The sequence below is a fragment of the Apodemus sylvaticus genome, chromosome 1 (genome assembly GCF_947179515.1).
Source record: "Apodemus sylvaticus chromosome 1, mApoSyl1.1, whole genome shotgun sequence".
In the NCBI taxonomy this organism is placed as follows: Eukaryota; Metazoa; Chordata; class Mammalia; order Rodentia; family Muridae; genus Apodemus; species Apodemus sylvaticus.
The window spans coordinates 198818756-198836721 of NC_067472.1; the positions used below are offsets into that span (position 1 = coordinate 198818756).

General features: G+C 40.1%; 1 protein-coding gene across 4 annotated transcripts in view; it reads left to right on the forward strand.

Annotated features, from left to right (window-relative positions):
• Nucleotides 1–16473, forward strand: part of LOC127674881 (zinc finger protein basonuclin-2-like) — a 141735-nt gene extending 125262 nt beyond the window's left edge. For 2 of the 4 annotated variants that reach the window (XR_007975397.1, XR_007975403.1), the window contains 2 exons: nucleotides 29–365; nucleotides 3259–3511. Coding sequence is in view for 2 of the 4 variants with exons in the window: in XM_052170728.1 (XP_052026688.1) it covers nucleotides 15969–16106 (138 nt within the window). In the remaining 2 variants the exon portion in view is untranslated. Of the gene's footprint in view, nucleotides 1–28; nucleotides 366–3258; nucleotides 3512–15968 lie in introns of those variants that run through there. The other 2 variants (XM_052170710.1, XM_052170728.1) reach the window with 2 other exon arrangements.
• The last annotated feature ends 1493 nt before the right edge of the window (nucleotides 16474–17966 follow it).

Here is a 17966-nt window from a genome sequence, read left to right on the forward strand (position 1 = left end):
AACTTTCCTTACTGCTGTTCTTTTCTAGGTCTTTAGGTTAAAGGGCTGAGTCAGGAGACTTCATCTGGAATGCTGAAATCAAAGGTGAACTTCCTGGTTGTGCAGGTGCAGGCTGGCTCGGGACGGCTTGACTGAACTCATTGTTGTTTCCCATTGCTCCTTGCTGCCAGGCCTTCATGTCTGGTGACTGGTACCCAGAAGTGGGCGGGGTTTGTTGGAGCAGAGAGCTTGCTGGAGGGGTGCCGGGCATCTGCACCATGGAGCCCCCAGGGCTCAGCATCGGGGTGAAGCTGGCCTCGACTTGGGGAACCAGTCCTGATCCCGGATACTGGAAGACATTCTGCTGCATCTGAGGACAGGGCCAGGTAAATGGCTTCAGTCTCCAGCTTGCCCTGACTGAAGAACAGGCATTTCAGCTGCTCTCCAAGGCAGCCAAGTTCTCCTCCTCCACGGACGCCCCGCCCTGCTCGCTGCCCCGCCCCCCACATATTCCACATTTAGGGAGCAAATTGAATGAGATTAGTCATGCCCATAAAGAGGGGAACCACTTTTTATTAACAGACTTTCAGTAACACATTTGTACTATAGGCTTTTTCAGACACAACTTCCAGGCTATAAAACAGGGAGGGAGTGGGAGAGAGAGAGGAGGAAGTAGGAATTCTACACTCTGGAACAGGATGCAGGCAGGGAAACATAGTTTATTATTTATACTTATTAACATATTATTTAAACTATTGACAAGAATAGTTATCTGGAGTCCATTTGATCTAACGTGGTGGATACATGTCAACTCCCTCAAGTATAAATGAAGTATTTAGTAGAATAATGTTCAAATTTATATTTAGAAGACATCCTTAAAAATTTAAAACTTAGAAATTTTGGCAGTAATAATATGTATTTATAAATGTGGATATATGTATGTTTGTATATTAATTGCTATGTAGCCCTACATATTAATTCACTCTGTACATCAGGCTGGCCTCCATCTAAGTGATTTGCCTGACTCTGCCTCCAGTTCCAGGATTAAAAGTATCTACCACTAATCCAAGCCACTAGCATCAATATTTTAAAAGCCTGAAGAACCAGGTCTACATTAATAGCCTATTAGAACTCCATTCATTCATGTTAAAATTGTGAACTTTAGAAGTTTTCATCTAACAATAGCATAGGAGAGGAAATCTGAAACATTATTACCTTTAGTTGCTTTCTTACACTTTTATAACTTTCGTTTACAAATCGTAAATCAATGTTTAGAACACTAATTATTTAAGCTTTTATTTCCTTAGAAATTCTAATGAATTGTACTTGCAGGTCTTAAGCTGGTTTATAGACCCTCACAATTTACTTTAGCTTGAAACAGTTTCAATTCATTTACCAGGAATCCCAGATGTTGGTTAACTGAGAGTAGTGATTGCAAAGCAGTATTTTTAAATAAATTAAGAGTAAAAAGTTTACATAGAACTTGTTTTGTGAGATTGTCTCTTTAGGAGGGAAGTAGGTCAACAAGGTACACTGTTTCTCTTTCTCAACAAGAGGCCTACAAGTTTTAGAAAACTGTAGCCTGGGGCCCCAGTTAAATGAATTAGAAAGGCAGCTAGCTATTGTCTTGGTAAATAAGCTTAGGTGTCTGCCCTGTTAAAGCTACAGTTAGTAAATCCACATCCTCAAAACTCTGAAAAGAATAAATTGTAGCAGAAGTATAAACCAAATTGTCTCTGTTTCCACTAAAATTGCAAAGACTTGCAGGCTACCTAGATATTTGTCCTGGCTTCCATGGTCACCAAGATGGCTTCCTTGGCCAGTCTTTGGCTGTCCTACAGGAAAGCATTACGTCTTCGGTTGCTGCTCAAGATAGCATGGGCTTTCAGCAGCCAGAAGCAGAAGGTTTGAGAGATGTTCCTGTAGAGAATGTACTTGGGAAAACTGACCTTATTTGACAAGGCAGAGTGTCCACAGCCTGAACAGAGCCCTGCTGGAGGGAGAGGCATGGGCACAGTTCTGTCTAGTGTTAACCACGATCCAGTTGCAGTGTTTATCATGCCCATATGTCAATTAAATCACTGAATAGTTTGAGGATCATTTATTAAGTAAGCCTGATTTTAAATAAACTTTCCTTGGTTTTAGTTATTAAAGATAACAGGAAGCTAAATAAACTTTGTCACCCATAGGAATGCAGTAACTTTTCAAATTAGTGGCATTCATAAGAGTAGGAGCTGACAGTTCTATTCCTGTTAAATTTGAGCCTTACAATTTTGAGTTGAGGATTTAAACTGAAGATCTTTTGGCATCAAAATAAAATGTTTAACCATAAATATACTGCATAGGGATTCTGGGAAATAGTCTTGATACTTTATACAGTGCAACTTTATAGAATATCAGTTTCTTGGACACTGCAGTTTACCCAAATAGCTACATCTCAGTAAATTGAGCAAACAAATACAGACAGCACACACCCAAGAGATTCTCCACCATCCCACAAGGACACTTGCACAACTATGTTCATAGCAACTTTAATTATAATAGCCAGAAACTGGAAATATACGATATGTCCTGCCTACAAAATGTGCAGGGACAATAATAGCAACTGAGGGAATTGCCAACCAGTGATTGGCACAAATTGGGACCCTGCTCATGGGCAAGAACCAGTCCCTGAAAGTATTAATGATACTCTCTTATGCTTTCAGAGAGGAAGTAACTGTAACTGTCCTCTGAGGGGTTCCACTTATTACCCAATGGAAATAGAAACAGATTCATTCCCAAATATTAGACAAAATTTGGGGAGTTTTATTGTAAAGCTAGGAGAAGGATTGAGGGATCCAATAAGGTCAGGGATTCCAATGGAAGACCAACAGTGTTAAGTATCTTAGATCCTTGGTGTCTGGCAAGGAGTAAACCACCCACCATTGGGAACACATGAGCTGGCCCTAGGCCCCATACATATATGTAGCAGATGAGCAGCTTGGTCTTCATGGAGGTCCTCCAACAACTTGAGAAGGGTCTTTCCCTGAGCCTGTTGCCTGTCTGCCTCTGGATGCCATGCTCCTAAATGGACCACCTTTTCTGGCCTCAGTGTAAGAATATGTGCCCAGTCCCTCAGTGATTTGAAGGGCAGGGGGTTGTTTCTTGGAAACTTCTAGTTGGAGGTAACACACAGAGGTCGACTGGGCAGAGGACTTGAATGAAGGTGCACTATGGAAGAGAGGAAGGGCTGATATTGGGATATAAAATAAATAAATGTGTTTTTTTCTTTTCAAAAAGAAAGCCGGCTGTGCATACCCTGATGAGGAAACCGTAAACAGCATCTTTCACCAGGCTCTGCATCAGCTCCTGCTTCTAGGTTTCTGCAATGAGTTCATGTCCTGGTTGCATTCAATATGGGCTATAGTGAGGATGTGTAAGTTAAATGAACTCTTTCCTCCCCTCCCAAAACTTAAGAAATGAAGAAAATAGTTGGATTATTCATTTCTAATCCACCTTTCAGGAACTATTCATTATTTCCTTTTGTGATATACTTAATGACAAGACCAATGGACTGCACAAGCTAAATCATTGATGTTTTCAAAATATTGCACTTGTTCTGTGTTGTCTCCTTGTGATTGTCAGATGTGTGAGTGTATTTGGATGTCTGTATGGTAGAATATGTGAGTTTGTGGGGTGGGTATGTACATGTGTGTTTCTGTGTGTGTATGATTGCTGTGTTTTTTTTTATAGATATTGATTTAGACTTGAAGGGTTTGTAGATTGTACAGCTTACTTTGACTGAGTGAGCTGCAGGTAATCTGTTCTACATTAAAATGCTTTACCATGTCCTGGTTGTCAAACATCACATGTTAAATGATATACTATATTCTCATTTGTGTCAACCTCTATTGTTTTATGCAATGGTAAAGAGTGTAGAGACATTGTGGGAAAATAAGTGAGCTCATTCCAGGATGGACATTTTTCCTCCACAGATTGCTGCAGCAGCACTGTGACTCTGAGTATGCATTACTGAATACTAGGTGTCCAGGTGTTTCACACTATAACTTACCCAGTCTCCTTGTTTAGAAAAGCTTCTATTTTATTTAACAGGAACTATCATTTACCTCTGAGCAACACATTTTGAGAACTGACATAGCTGTTTTCAAGGATAGAAATATTTCTATTCATACCACTTTATCAATCTATAATAACATCCTCAATTTTAATTGTCCTTGAAACTCAAAGATGTTTAGCTATGAAATATAATTTACCCAGTTTCTGGAGATCAGATAAGAAATGGTTAGTATATTGTCACTTTGACAGAATTCAAGTGCCCAATATAATAAATGATAAAATATGGAAGAAGTCAAGGGATAGTGATGGTATTTACCCTAGTGTTGTCATTCCCTAATCTGTTGTTTAGATCCACAAATTGATCCCAGCCATACTCTAGCTCTGGTAGAATTATGCAAGCAAATTGGGGTCATACTGATGCGAATGTATTTCATCAAGGAAATACCCAGGAAAAACAAAAAGGTAAGAAAATGAAGGAAGAGAGGGCAAAGGACCATGGGCTAGAGGGCAGGGCAGGCAGGCTTGTCATTTTAACTCTAAGTGCACAAGAATGTCCACTTGAGAAAGTTTTATAAATAAGGTTCCTTCCTAAGATGTTTCATTTGTTCACTTCACTGTGATTGAGACTCTAAAACTTTAGCAACTTTAATTATTGACTATCAACATATACATTAAAATAAGTTATTTTCAATAAAATGAATAAAAATAATTTTATTAACATTTTGAGTCTCTTTTCCTCCACATCCCTTTTTGGAGATAAATACTTTAAAAATAATAACTTTTAGACATGTTTTTCTAAATGTCTACATTTACCCCAGCAATATACCCCCAGCAAGGAGATTTACCTTCCTTTATATCATGCAGTCAGCCTCAATATAGCACTTACATTAGTTAGATCATTTTATTATGGATACTTTTGTGTTCTGATTTGGAAGTTGCACAGAACCATTGTGCATGAGGAATATCTGTAGAATACTGTCCAATTCTTTATTCTCTGTTTTCCATAGATTATGGGAAATTTTCATCAGATTATAAGCATAACTGAACCACCATGAGTACTTACCATACAATCTGGGAACTACTTCTGTGTTCATATTCCAGCACTGAGAAGAGGAGCTTTATCAACCAGTTGTATCTGTGACCATTTCTACCATATATGAGATATCCATGAAGTTCATCAATCAACATAAGATTTAACACAGCAGAGTTCATGCACAAAGTAAAATTATTAATATAGTGAAAGGAATACCAAGAAATAATTAAGAAAATCAAATAAAATACACCCACATTTCTCTACTCTAACACAAAAGTGGATATGTATGTTGGATCTTTATGCAGATCTAAAGAAAATGTAATCATAAAGTTTTCAGAAGATAGGAAGATATTAGAATATATACTATTAAGTGAAATCAAACAATCCCAGGAAGAAAGAAAGAAAGAAAGAAAGAAAGAAAGAAAGAAAGAAAGAAAGAAAGAAAGAAAGAAAGAAGAGAGAGAGTGTGTGTGTGTGTGTGTGTGTGAGAGAGAGAGAGAGAGAGAGAGAGAGAGAGAGAGAGAGAGAGAGAGAGAGACTTGATCTCTCATTTGCAGAACTTGGACAATATTACCTGTATATACGTGAACATATGTAAATGTTAGTACAATTAACATATAGACAGAGAACAAGAAAGTCTAAACTTTAGATCACAAGGAAGATCTTATCAAATGTTATAGACAGTTATGAAAGAACATATAAACCTTACTTATTTTTCTAGGTATAACTCAGTCACAGTGTTTTTACTTACGGGTGTCTCATATGTGAGGGAAATATATTCAAAAGTGAAAGTGTATGATCCCCTTCCAGAATGGACCAGAGCCCTGAGCATGGGCATTGAATTCCAAAGCCAGTCCCACAACACACAGAGGAAGCTCCACTCCCAGGGGCACTAACAAGCCCAGGCTTATAGAATCAGAAGTGGGGAGGATGCAACATCTGCCCCAACACTAGAAGTACCTGGGACAAGTGGGACCCATGCACCCAGGAACTCCTCCTGACCAGTGGCCCAGGTTCCTTCAGGTCTGGGCCAGTGCTCTGAGGAGACCTTGACTGCAAACATGGCAGAAAGTATCACACCACACAGAGGAAGCTCCACTCCCAGGTGCTCTAACATACCCAGGATTGCAAGATCACAGGATCAGAGAATCACAGAATCGCAGGAGCTTGGTCAGACCAGGATATCTTGGTCCCAAAGGCAGTTCCCAGGTGCTACGACATACTCAGGATCTCAGGATCACAGAGACATCTGAACTCTGAGGAATTCTGACAAAGCCAGGATCACAGCAAGGACAGGATCCAGTCAGACAAAGTATCAGCAAGTAGCACTAGAGATAGTCAGGTGGCCAGGGACAAGCATGAGAACATAAGCAAAAGAAACCAATGTTACTTCGCATCATCAGTACCCAATTCTCCCATCATAGCAAGTCCAGGATACATCATCACACCAAAAAAGCAAGATACAGATGTAAAATCACTTCTTATGATGACGATAGAGGACTTTGAGAGAGACATAAATAACTCCTTTAAAGAAATACAAGAGAACATAGGTAAACAGGTAGAAACCCTTTAAGAGGAAACACAAAACTGCCTTAAATAATTACAGGAAATGCAATCAAACAAAGAAAATGAACAAAACCATCCATGACCTTAAAATGGAAATAGAAACATTAAAGAAACCCCAAAGGGAGGCAACCCTGGAGTTAGAACACATAGAAAATAAATCAGGAGTCAGAGATGCCAGCATCACCAACAGACGAAACCGGATGGAAGAGAGAATCTCAGATGCAGAAGATACCATAGAAAACATTGAAACAACAATAAAAATGCAAAATGTAAAAAGCTCACAACCCAGAACCTCTAGGAAATACAGGACACAATGAGAAAATCAAAACTAAGGATAATAGGTATAGAAGAGAGAGATCCCCAAACATACAGATCTAGTAAATATCTTCAACAAAATTATAGAAAAAAACTTTCCTAACCTAAAGAAAGAAATGCCCATGAACATAAAAGAACCCTACAGAACTCCAAATAGACAGGATAAGAAAAGGAATTCCTCTGATCACATAATAATCAAAGCGCCAAATGCTGTAAACTAAGAAAGAATATTAAAAGCAGTAGAGAAAAAATTCGAGTAACATATAAAGGCAGACCTATCAGAATTATGACAGTTTTCTCATCAGAGACCATGAAAGCTAAAAGATCCTGGGCAGATCTCATACAGCCCCTAAGAGAACACAAATACCAGCCCGGAATACTATACCCAACAAATCTCTCCATCACCTTATTTGGAGAAATCAAGATATTCCTTGAAAAAGTGAAATTTGCACAATATCTTTCTAAATCCAGACCTACAAAGATAGTAGATTAAAAAGACAAAACACAAGGATAGAAACTACACCTTAGAAAAAGTAAGACAGTAATCTTCTTTCAACAAACCCAAAAGATCACCACAGAAACATAAAATCAGGAATTTCAAAGTCATCAGATGCTACTACAATAGCTTATACCCAACAGAATTGGAAAATCTGGAAGAAATGGACATTTTTCTAGACACACACCAGGTGCCAAAGTTCAAAGAGGATCAGATAAACCATCTAACCTGTCCTACAACTCCTAAGGAAATAGAAGCAATCATTTATAGTCTACCAACTAAAAAAGCCCTGGACCAAACAGGTTTAGTGGAGAATTCTATCAGACTTTCAAAGAAGACCTAATACCAATACTTTCCAAACTATTCCACAACATAGAAGGGATAGTTTGGAACACTAGCCAATTTGATCTATGAAGCTACACTAACGCTTGTACCTAAACCACACAAAGACCAAACAAAGAAAGACTACCTCAGACCCATTTCCCTTATGATCATTGGTGCAAAAATATTCAATAAAATTCTTGCCAACCAAATCCAAGAACATATTATGATGATCATTTACCATGATCAAGTAGGCTTCATCACAGGTATGGATCAATATATGAAAATCCACCAACATAATCTACTACATAAATAAATTCAAAGAAATAAAACCACATAAACATTTCATTTGTTTTTGTTTGTTTGTTTGTTTTTGAGACAGGATCTCCTCTGTATATCCATGGCTGTCCTGGACTCACTCTGTAGACCAGGCTGGCCTAAAACTCATAAATTCACCTGCCTCTGCCTCCCAAGTGCTGGGATTAAAGGTGTGCACCACCACTGCCCAGCTTAAACATTTCATTAGATGATGAAAAAGCTGGAAATATCACCTAAATTTATTGATTGTCAGGATTAATATAGTAAAAATGGCCATCTTTCAGAAAGCATCTAAAGATTCAATGCAATCCCCTTCAAAATTCCAACTCAGTTCTTCATAGAACTAGAACGAACAATTTGTAAATTCATCAGGAATTAAAAAAATCTCAGGGTAGCAAAAATTTCTCAACAATAAAAGAACTTCAGGCAGAATCACCATCTCTGACCTCAACCTCTACTACAGAGCAGTAGTAATAAAAACTGTATTGAATTGGTACAGGGACAGGCAGGTAGATCAATGGAATTGAAAGTACAGAAACAAATCAAAACTACTACGGCCACTTGATCTTTGATAAAGGAGCTAAAACCATCCAGTGGAGAAAAGACATAATATTTTCAAAACGTGCTGGTTCAACTGGCGGTTAGCATGTAGAAGAATGCAATTTGATCCATTCTTATCCCCTGTACAAAGCTCAAGTCCAACTGGATCAGGGACCTCCACATGAAACCAGATACAGTGAAAGTAATAGAAAAGAAAGTGGGGAAGAGCCTCAAGCATTTGGGCACAGGGGAAATTTTCCTGAACAGAATACCAATAGCTAATGCTGTAAGATCAAGAATTGACAAATAGGACCTCATAAAATTGTCAAGCTTCCGGGAGGCAAAGAAAAGTGTCAATACAACAAAAAGGAGACTGAAAGATTGGAAAAAGATCTTTACCAATCCTACATCTGAAAAAGGACTAATATACAATATATACAACAAACTCAATAAGTTCTACTCTAGTGAAACAAATAAGCTTATTAAAAATAGAGTACAGAGCTGAACAAAAAAATTGTCAACTGAGAAATACTGAGTGGCTGAGAAGCACCTAAAGAAATGTTAAACACCTTTATTCAGGAGTGAAATGCAAATAAAAAAAAACCCTGGAGATTCCACCTCATACCAGTCAGTGTGTTTATCTCCATAACCATCTGGAAATAATTTCCATTTTTCATAGTAAATATTCAATGTTTACCGAAAGATGTGTATGTAAAACAAGCAATATGTGTTTCTAATGTTCTCATAAATTGAACAAATATAAGTTAAAGTACAAATTAAGAACCTAATTAAAATCATTATGACAAGTCAAATAGTCTATTTTTTTCTATCTTGGAAAACGTGGATCTGATGAGTTTATATGTAAGTAGTAAAATTTATGCTAAAATATGAAACAGCATATTGCTTATGCTATGGTATGCTGTGGAGACAATAGTATGCTATACAAAACTTAATCAAATACATTCCACTCATTTACTTTAATTGGCTTATTTTCAAAGACAGAAGGTTTTCTGCCAACTTGCTGGACACTCTTATCAAACCTAAAATTAGTTGTTTTTTCCCCTATTTTTTCTTTTATACCTAGGAATATAAAAAAGCAATGAGAGGGGTAAACCGTGGCTGGTGTCTGAAAGAATAAAACCTCCAGCAGAAAGACAGGGTCAGAGAGAGGAGCTTGTAGTAGGTACAATTTTGCAGTATCACAACTACTGAAATTGAAATCTTTTCTTTGTTTTTGTCTGACAGGCAAGAAAGTTTCACATGATTAAAAGAAAAAAGTTACATTACCCATAATCTATTAAATAAGACAAAGCCTGTCATATAAAACAAAAGTAGTTAACATTTACATTTTTATTACTAAAATTATTGAAAGGTTCAACAAAGTGAAAAAAATCAAATGAAGAACTTCTCAAGCAATAAGGGACACTGGGGTCACCACCATGACATGGGGAGTTGGGGAGGGCCTTGAAGGGAGCGGCCAATCCCATGGCTCTGGAGCTCAGGTGTCCTTTTCAGATAGGAACTGTTTTCCACCTTGGTTTTTCATTAGACAAATGTTGGGACCTCTTTCAGAAATATAGCTGATAAATCTAGAAACACTTCAGTCATTTGGAAACAATGCTAGTTTGAAAGTTCTGTGATGAGCAACCAAACATTTCAGGGCCTTCTGTTACCTGGAGAAATGCCAGGACATGGAACATCCCTCTACATGTGACAATGACAAAAACATTAAATTAGATGTCATTACAGCTTACACAGTCGTAGATGCTAACTTAAGACATGTGAACAGGCTCAGGGTGCTGTGACACACATGAGCTATAGATACAGTTAGTTCTCCTGCACTCCACTATGTTGAAAGACAATACCAACACTGCCTGGAGAGCTGTCTGCACAGTTCCTAAACTCATGTACATACAGAACTCATCTACCAAAGGCAGAGGCACCTTACAGGGATCAAGTAGCATACAATGTATGACCATGTAATGGTTATACAAGACTCAAAGATCTGAACACAAAAACCTTATTTTATCTAATTGTTTAATATTTCAACCTTGCCATCAGTTAGTAAAGTTAAACACCAATGATTAATAGGCAAACACAAAACCTAATTCATACCTCACAAAAATATTCTCAGGCTGCCAAAACAGTGCCATATGCCTGTTCTCACTCTTACTGTATTTCCTGAGCTTCTAAAATTTTAACTAAAAGCATGTTTTTGTCTGATCACCTGGATACAGGACACATGCTCCTGAGGCATAAAAGCAGTGCCTAAGATCTGTTTTCAGGCAAGCTACAAAATAGTCTTTCCACATTTTCTTGTTTGAAAAAAATAATTTCCTTCACACACAATGACTGGAAAAGCAGTTGGGTGACAGTCACTGCCATTTAGTGACACATTTCCCACTATTTTGTCCATGAGAAATCCATCTGAACTGCAGAGCCAACTCTGTACCTTGAGCCTTGCTTTCTGGAAGTTGCACTCTGGTGGAAAGTTTAACCAACCAATAAAACATTTCCTTTTCTCTGTGTGGTCATCAATCCAGCATGCAGTGTAAAACCACAACAAAAGCCAAAGTGCAATCTAAAACTTTCTGTGTCTGACTTGATGGTTTCATTGCTTAAGTACAGACAGGACATGGGATCATTTGCTCTGAGCTGCCATTCCACATTTGGTCCTGCTAAACTGCCCAACAAGCAGCCCAGGCAAACCTGGGTACACCCTCCATGGATGGTCAGACTCACATGATTAGTTCTACCCAACCACAATTATAGTTCTCTGGGAAACAAGGTTGATTGCTAGAACTCCCCCTGAAACGGATACAATGAAACTAACCACCACGTTTATTTTCCCTTTTAAGGCTTCTTTATTGAAGCAGTTCTGATCTAAAACAATCACTATACAAGGCGGGTACCATACTTGTTATTTTGTTTCTTTCTGACTAACTACCAGGCTTACTCTCAAGCAGGATAAGTGCAAAACTTTGTTACAAAACATGGAAAAGAAGGCTGCAAAATTGTCTGGCCACAAATGGGTAATTTGAACACAGTATAAATATTTTTATAAAACTATAAATATAAGAACACTGTCTCATTTCGACAAAACATGAGCAGAAAAGTATAAAAAAATCCAGATTTTGTAAATTGTATTGCAGAAATATTTGTTTGAATGCTGATGATTTAGAGCAAATTTTCTTCCATTTCCTTACAAGACTGAGAGACTGAGAGAGAGAGAGACAGAGACAGAGACAGAGAGATGGAGATACATATACAGAGAGACAGAGACAAAGTTCTAAAACTAGAAAAGATACCAAACAGATTTCCAATCAGAAAAGTAAATTAATATACTTCCATCAGAAACAGCCCCCGATTCAAAAGCCCAGAGGCCGTGTTTATTTGTGGAGAGGAACATAGATTCCATTCCTGAAGAGGCTTTCGAAGAAGTCTGAAGGTGATGGATGTCACAGGGTGCCTCAGCCAAAGACCGGCAAGGGTTCGAGGATGCTCCCGGTCCTCTCTGCCAAGGGGATTCTGTTCAGCTCGCCCACCTCCGCCTGCCAGCCTGGGATCTTCTCGGTTGTCATGTGTGGATGAGCATGCTTTGTCAGGTGGTCACACTGTATGTAGGGCCAGTCACACACAGGACACACCATCTTCTTCCCTCCAATGTGAGTTCTGTGGTGGCCAGACAGCTCATCTGACCTTACAAACTTGTTGTCCCAGTCATCAAGTCACAGATGCAGATAAAAGGTAAGTATGTGTGCAAAGATGATCTTAAAGGTGGGAAATTTTGAAGTAGGTCTTCTGGCGTGCTGTACAGCACTGGTGATGTTACCAGAATCAGAGACAGGTGTGAGGGGCCCCATCTGGGACCTCTGTCCCCAAGAACTCATGCAAACAAGAGCTTCCACAGCATCAGTCTCGATGTGCTCCAGGATGCTGCATGTGGGACTTTCTCTGTTATGCTGCTTCCTCTCCAGGATGACTCACTAATGTTCATGAGGTCAGCTGCATGTGCATCACCCTGGAACGGTGGAGTCGGGCATTTGCCTGGGGCCATACAGCCTGTAGGCAGCAGTGCTGGAAAACAGGAGCTCTGCCAACCATACAAATGCACCTACTGTAGGATATACACACACTAATACACATACTGTAGGATATATATATGTATATATACACAAATATAAAAGAAAAACAACACATATATGCTACAAATGCAGAGAGAGAGGCTGTTACCACAGGGGTATATGGAAAGGGATGGAGGGAAAAGGAAGGCAGGAGAATAACCAATTCTACTGTAATTTGAAAACACTTACCCCAGACCAGAGTTCATTGTCTATACCATGAGAATTACTTAGTATCTTCTGATGTTCAGGATCCTGAGGTAGAAACTGGTCTTGGCAGAGATGGTATTGATTCTGCTGCTGCACACAGTCTACTTTGCAGTTCCTGTTTAATTCAGTTGTTTTTTCTTAACTAGTGCAGTCCCCTGCTGGGTGTTGAGTTGCCTGACTTGGTGAGCAGGGACTGTCCTCCATAACATGACTGGAGTGGTACCACATGCCTCCAGGTCCAGATGCAACCTTTAGTGTGATTGCCTAGTCACCTGAAGCCCTGGCTCAAGCTAATACCAGGATTTTGCTGCCTGGATTGCTGTTGGTCTTACTGTCATCCCCTTCCTGTATCCCCCATCCACCCTCCACCCGCCCATCCCCTGCTAAGGATGGCTTCAATCTGGAATTGGCATTCGTCCAGGAGGGAGATTCAAGCCTTCTAGCTCCCAGGATTGCAGAGCTCGGCCAGCAGGTCCCAGGTGCAGCAGATTTCTGTCTGTAAATGGCCACCAGATCCTCTTGTGCTGGGCCTCCATGTTTCTGCAGCTTTTCAGAGCCTAGCTGGTGTACTTCCACTTTGCTGTTGCAAGCTGTTTTCAGGTGCCAGAGAGACCCAGGGGAGCACAGGCAGAAGGGAGGCAGCTCAGTAGTGTATCAGCCAATTCCTGACCATGGTAGATGTGCTGCAGAGGAACTCCAATCTCCCAAAAATCCAGGCCCATTAGAAACCAGCACAAGGTCATTCTCAGGGAGCCTAGTCCCAAGAACTCCTCAGCCAGACCAGTTCCTTCCCCAGTAATCCACCAGAGCTCATCCTGCAGTGGCTGAGTTTTCCACGATCTTCTCCATCTGGTCAGCCCTGATCTGCATTAGGTTTCCTTTTCGTGGCTGCTGACAGAATCCCTGCGTCCTCTTCACTGCCCACATTTGCTTCCAGTTTTATCAGTGATGTGACTTAAACCCTCCCTCCCCCAACCCTGAGCACGTGCACAGGTTTTGTGTGTGGGGCAAGTGGAGGGTTGGCAACCTAGAATTGGCTGGTGCAGCTGGCTGGTAGATTTTTAAGTGCAGAGCCAGCTGGCTGCAGAAGGTCTTGCTCTAGCACATCAAGTTGCTAAGCAAGCACAGCTGTACTAAACTTTTAATACAGACACAACAAAACAGAAACTTCAGAAGATGGAAATACACAGGCCTTAGCTCTTTACCTCATCCTGCTGAGGACTGTGTTTGGCTATGGAGCCCAGTTACCTGTGTGTAAGGTTGACAGAGCAGGGAGAGCTACAGAGCCTCAGCCTGTTTGAGTCCCCACCTGGGAAAACCTTCAGACATGGCCTGGGCCTACCCAGGGTTTAGGATATTTATGATTGGGTGACAGTTACATCTTGGACACCTGATCCTTGCCAAGTACACAGCTTGGCTCCTCTTTCTGTCCTGGAAGCAGGAAACAAGAGGTTGAGTTCTCAGAAGAGTTCAGGGAGGCGAGGCAGTGCGGTGACTCTAGCATACACCTGGAGCAGATATTTCCTTTATTTATATTTCAAATGGTATTCCCTTTCCTTGTTTCCCCTCCAAAAACACCCTATCCCATTTCCCCTCCCCGTTTACCAACAATCACCCACATACTTTCCTGACCTGGAATTCCCCTACACTGGGGCATTGAGCCTTCATAGCAGCAATGGCCTCTCCTCTCCTTGATGTCTGAAATGGCCATCCTCTGCTACATAAGTAGCTGGAGCCATGGGTTCTCTTTGTTTGGTGTTTTAGTCTTTGGGAGCTCTGGGGATACTTGTTGGTACTTGTTCCTCCTGTGGAGCTGAAAATCTCTTCAGCTCTTTGGGTCCTTTCTCCAACTGCTCCTTTGAGGAACCTATGCTCGGTCTATTGGTTGGTTGTAAGCCATCGTGTGTTGATCCACCTTTCAAGAAGGATCAATGTACCCACACTTTGGTATTACTTCTTCTTGAGCTTCATGTGGTCTGTGAGTTGTATATTGGGTATTGGGAGCTTTTGGGCTAATATCCATTTATCAGCAAGTGATTACTGTGTGTTTTCTTTTGTGATTGCTTTACCTCACTCAGGGTGATATTTTCTAGTTCCAACCATTTGCCTAAGAATTTCATGAATTCTGGTATGCACTCACTAATAAGTGGATATTAACCTAGAAAACTGGAATACCCAAAACATAATCCACACATCAAATGAGGTACAAGAAGAAAGGAGGAGTGGCCCCTGGTTCTGGAAAGACTCAGTGAAACAGTATTCGGCAAAACCAGAACGGGGAAGTTGGAAGGGGTGGGCGGGAGGACAGGGGAAGAGAAGGGGGCTTACGGGACTTTTGGGGAGTGGGGGGGCTAGAAAAGGGAAATCATTTGATATGTAAATAAATTATATGGAATAAAAAAATTAAAAAAAAAGAATTTCATGAATACATTGTTTTTAATAGCTGAGCAGTACTCCATTAAATGTACCACATTTTCCGTATCCATTCCTCTGAACTTCTTAGAGAGCAGAAACTGAGTTTTCCTTCCTCATGGTCATGAAAATGCATTACCCTCCTATGTGTAAAAAATCCACTCATAGCTATGCGAAGTTTTTTGTTTCTCATTTCAATAAATAGGCTATTTGTAAGACAGCTCCTAAAGTTGAACATTCCCTAAAATCTCTTGTGCATTACATTTTTAATGGGGAGAGACATCCCAATCCCAAGCCTACTACTTGATTACCATTTTAAGGAAATCCCATGGTGGGATTATTTACCAAATTCATAAAACTCAATCACCACATGTGAGGTTCTATTCACTCGAATTTCTTTAGCAAAAGAGATCTGTGAATCCAATACAAACATGCAGCAATACAGATGCACAGACCTGTGTGTGTGTGTCTGTGTGTGTGTGTTTGTGTTTGTGTGTGTGTCTGTTTATGTGCATGCATGTGCATGTGCGCTAGAGATCTGGAATAGCAGCAGGCCCGACCAATGATTTTGATCTTTCCTGTCTTTCTTTTTCTGTCTTAGAACATCCTCAGACACCATGATGTCACTCTACCTCCACAAGAGAGATTCCAAATCTTAAGTGCGCTAGAGCAGAGCAATGAAATCAACAACAATTCTTTGTTGGCTTCTTACATGAGCCTGAGGAAAAACGTCTTCTAAATGGCAGCCGACGTGGATAAATGTGGACAAGGAGAAGACGCCTTTGTGCTCTCTCACAAATTCCTCACATGAGAACCTGCGGTTTCTACTCCTTTCCTGGAACTCTTCCCTTGTTCAACCTGCTGTTCTATTCAGGGTTCTCTCCTTGGCTGACAGCTATGGAACTTGAGGCTGCCATCTCTTTATCAGATTTCTGGCAGCTCACACACAGGCTTTTTCTTGCAATTCAAAGACATGAGGACCAAAGGTGGTGGTATCATGAATAAGGAATATTATTGGTAGTAGACTTAGTTCTTGAACCTGTGCACACATGATCCAGATCATAGTGGAAGAAAAAGGGGACCAGAAAACAGGGTGTATCTGACCTGGTAGGTATTTTGATTTCCAAATCTCCTCTCAAGAAATCACTGGTTTGTCTCTGATGGGTAGCCAAGCTCAGTGAATTCCATGGGAGAGAAGTAGGGCTTCCTAGAGCTCCACAGTCACCAGAGGATTGTGGACTACTTGGGGTCAGTGTGGTTAAGCACAGTTAGGCTTTTTTCAAAATGGTCATCATATTGGGTAGGCAGAATAAAAAGTAGAAAGCGGAGCTGTCACCAGGAAATAACTATTACAGCCTCAATGACAAGTGTGCTTTACCTATAGTAAGGGGATGGTAGAAAAGTCTCACCAACCATAAGAGGCCCTGAATGGTGAAACAGAATATAAGGAGATAGATACACATGACTCTGAGGAGCTCAGACACTGGGGAGGTGTTTTATGGATATGATTTCATTGACCTTCTGAAGACTGTGTGATGAGCAGATATAACACTTCCTGGCTACAAAGATAAAGCTCAGGTTTACAGATGAGCTCAGGTTCCACAGTTTGCATTATCCTTGTTTTATACCTCCTAGAACAAAGTTTCTTTTGGGTTTCCACTGGTGCTTTCCAGCAAAATAAAGGCATTCTCTTGAGATCATAGTAAATCTCCCATTATTTCTTTTCTTTTCCAAAAATAAATCACTCTTACTAAGGAGTCATATAAATTCCCAGACATCAGGTTTCCTAGTCTGAGTTTATCCTCTTCTTAAGCAGAGTTTCTGGCAGGGTTGTGAATCTGTTTTGAATCTTGGACAGACCTGAGGGTTGAAGCAGTTCACCAGCACCTTTCGGTGTAGCATCTGACTAGGTGCCAACAGCATAGCACTTCCAGGAACTAATCACCCTCGGTATCTAGTGACATTACGTAATGACATCTGATGAGGTTGTGCACTCCTGGTAAGCAATATACAAACCTTCTATGTTGACAAAGATTCATATTGTGATTGGGAATGGAAGATTGTGAACACTGTCTTTATTTTCTAGTTTCAAATTTATGAGGACAACCAGTTTCCTCAAATTTCTGTGGGTCCATCTGGTTCCTCTTGAGTGCTGAGGTGAGAGTGGCACTAGACCACTTTAGCAATGCCCATTGACAGTTGAATGTTTGCTGAATGTGCCATTTTAATGGAAGACTGTGGATATTCTCTTTCCAGGCCAAGGTATGGAAATGGATGTGGGATGTCAGCGTGTGCCTTTTTAAATATGAGAAACATGTGAAACCAAGTATACAGAGGCCAGATTTCCTTAGGTCCTCATTTAGACATATAATTTTCTTTGCACAGCTTTCTCTCTGCTCTATTCTGTTAAGACTCTGTCGAAAAAAATCCCCTCAGAAAAAAAGTACTAAGAGATTTTAGAGAATTTTAGAAGATCAAATATCTTCAAGGTACGTTTTGATTCTCAATGTGGGGGACCAAAAATCTACAGAGTAGTACAAGGCTACTCACAGAAAAGCCACAGATGAAGATACTAGATTGAATGAAGGAAATATTCCTT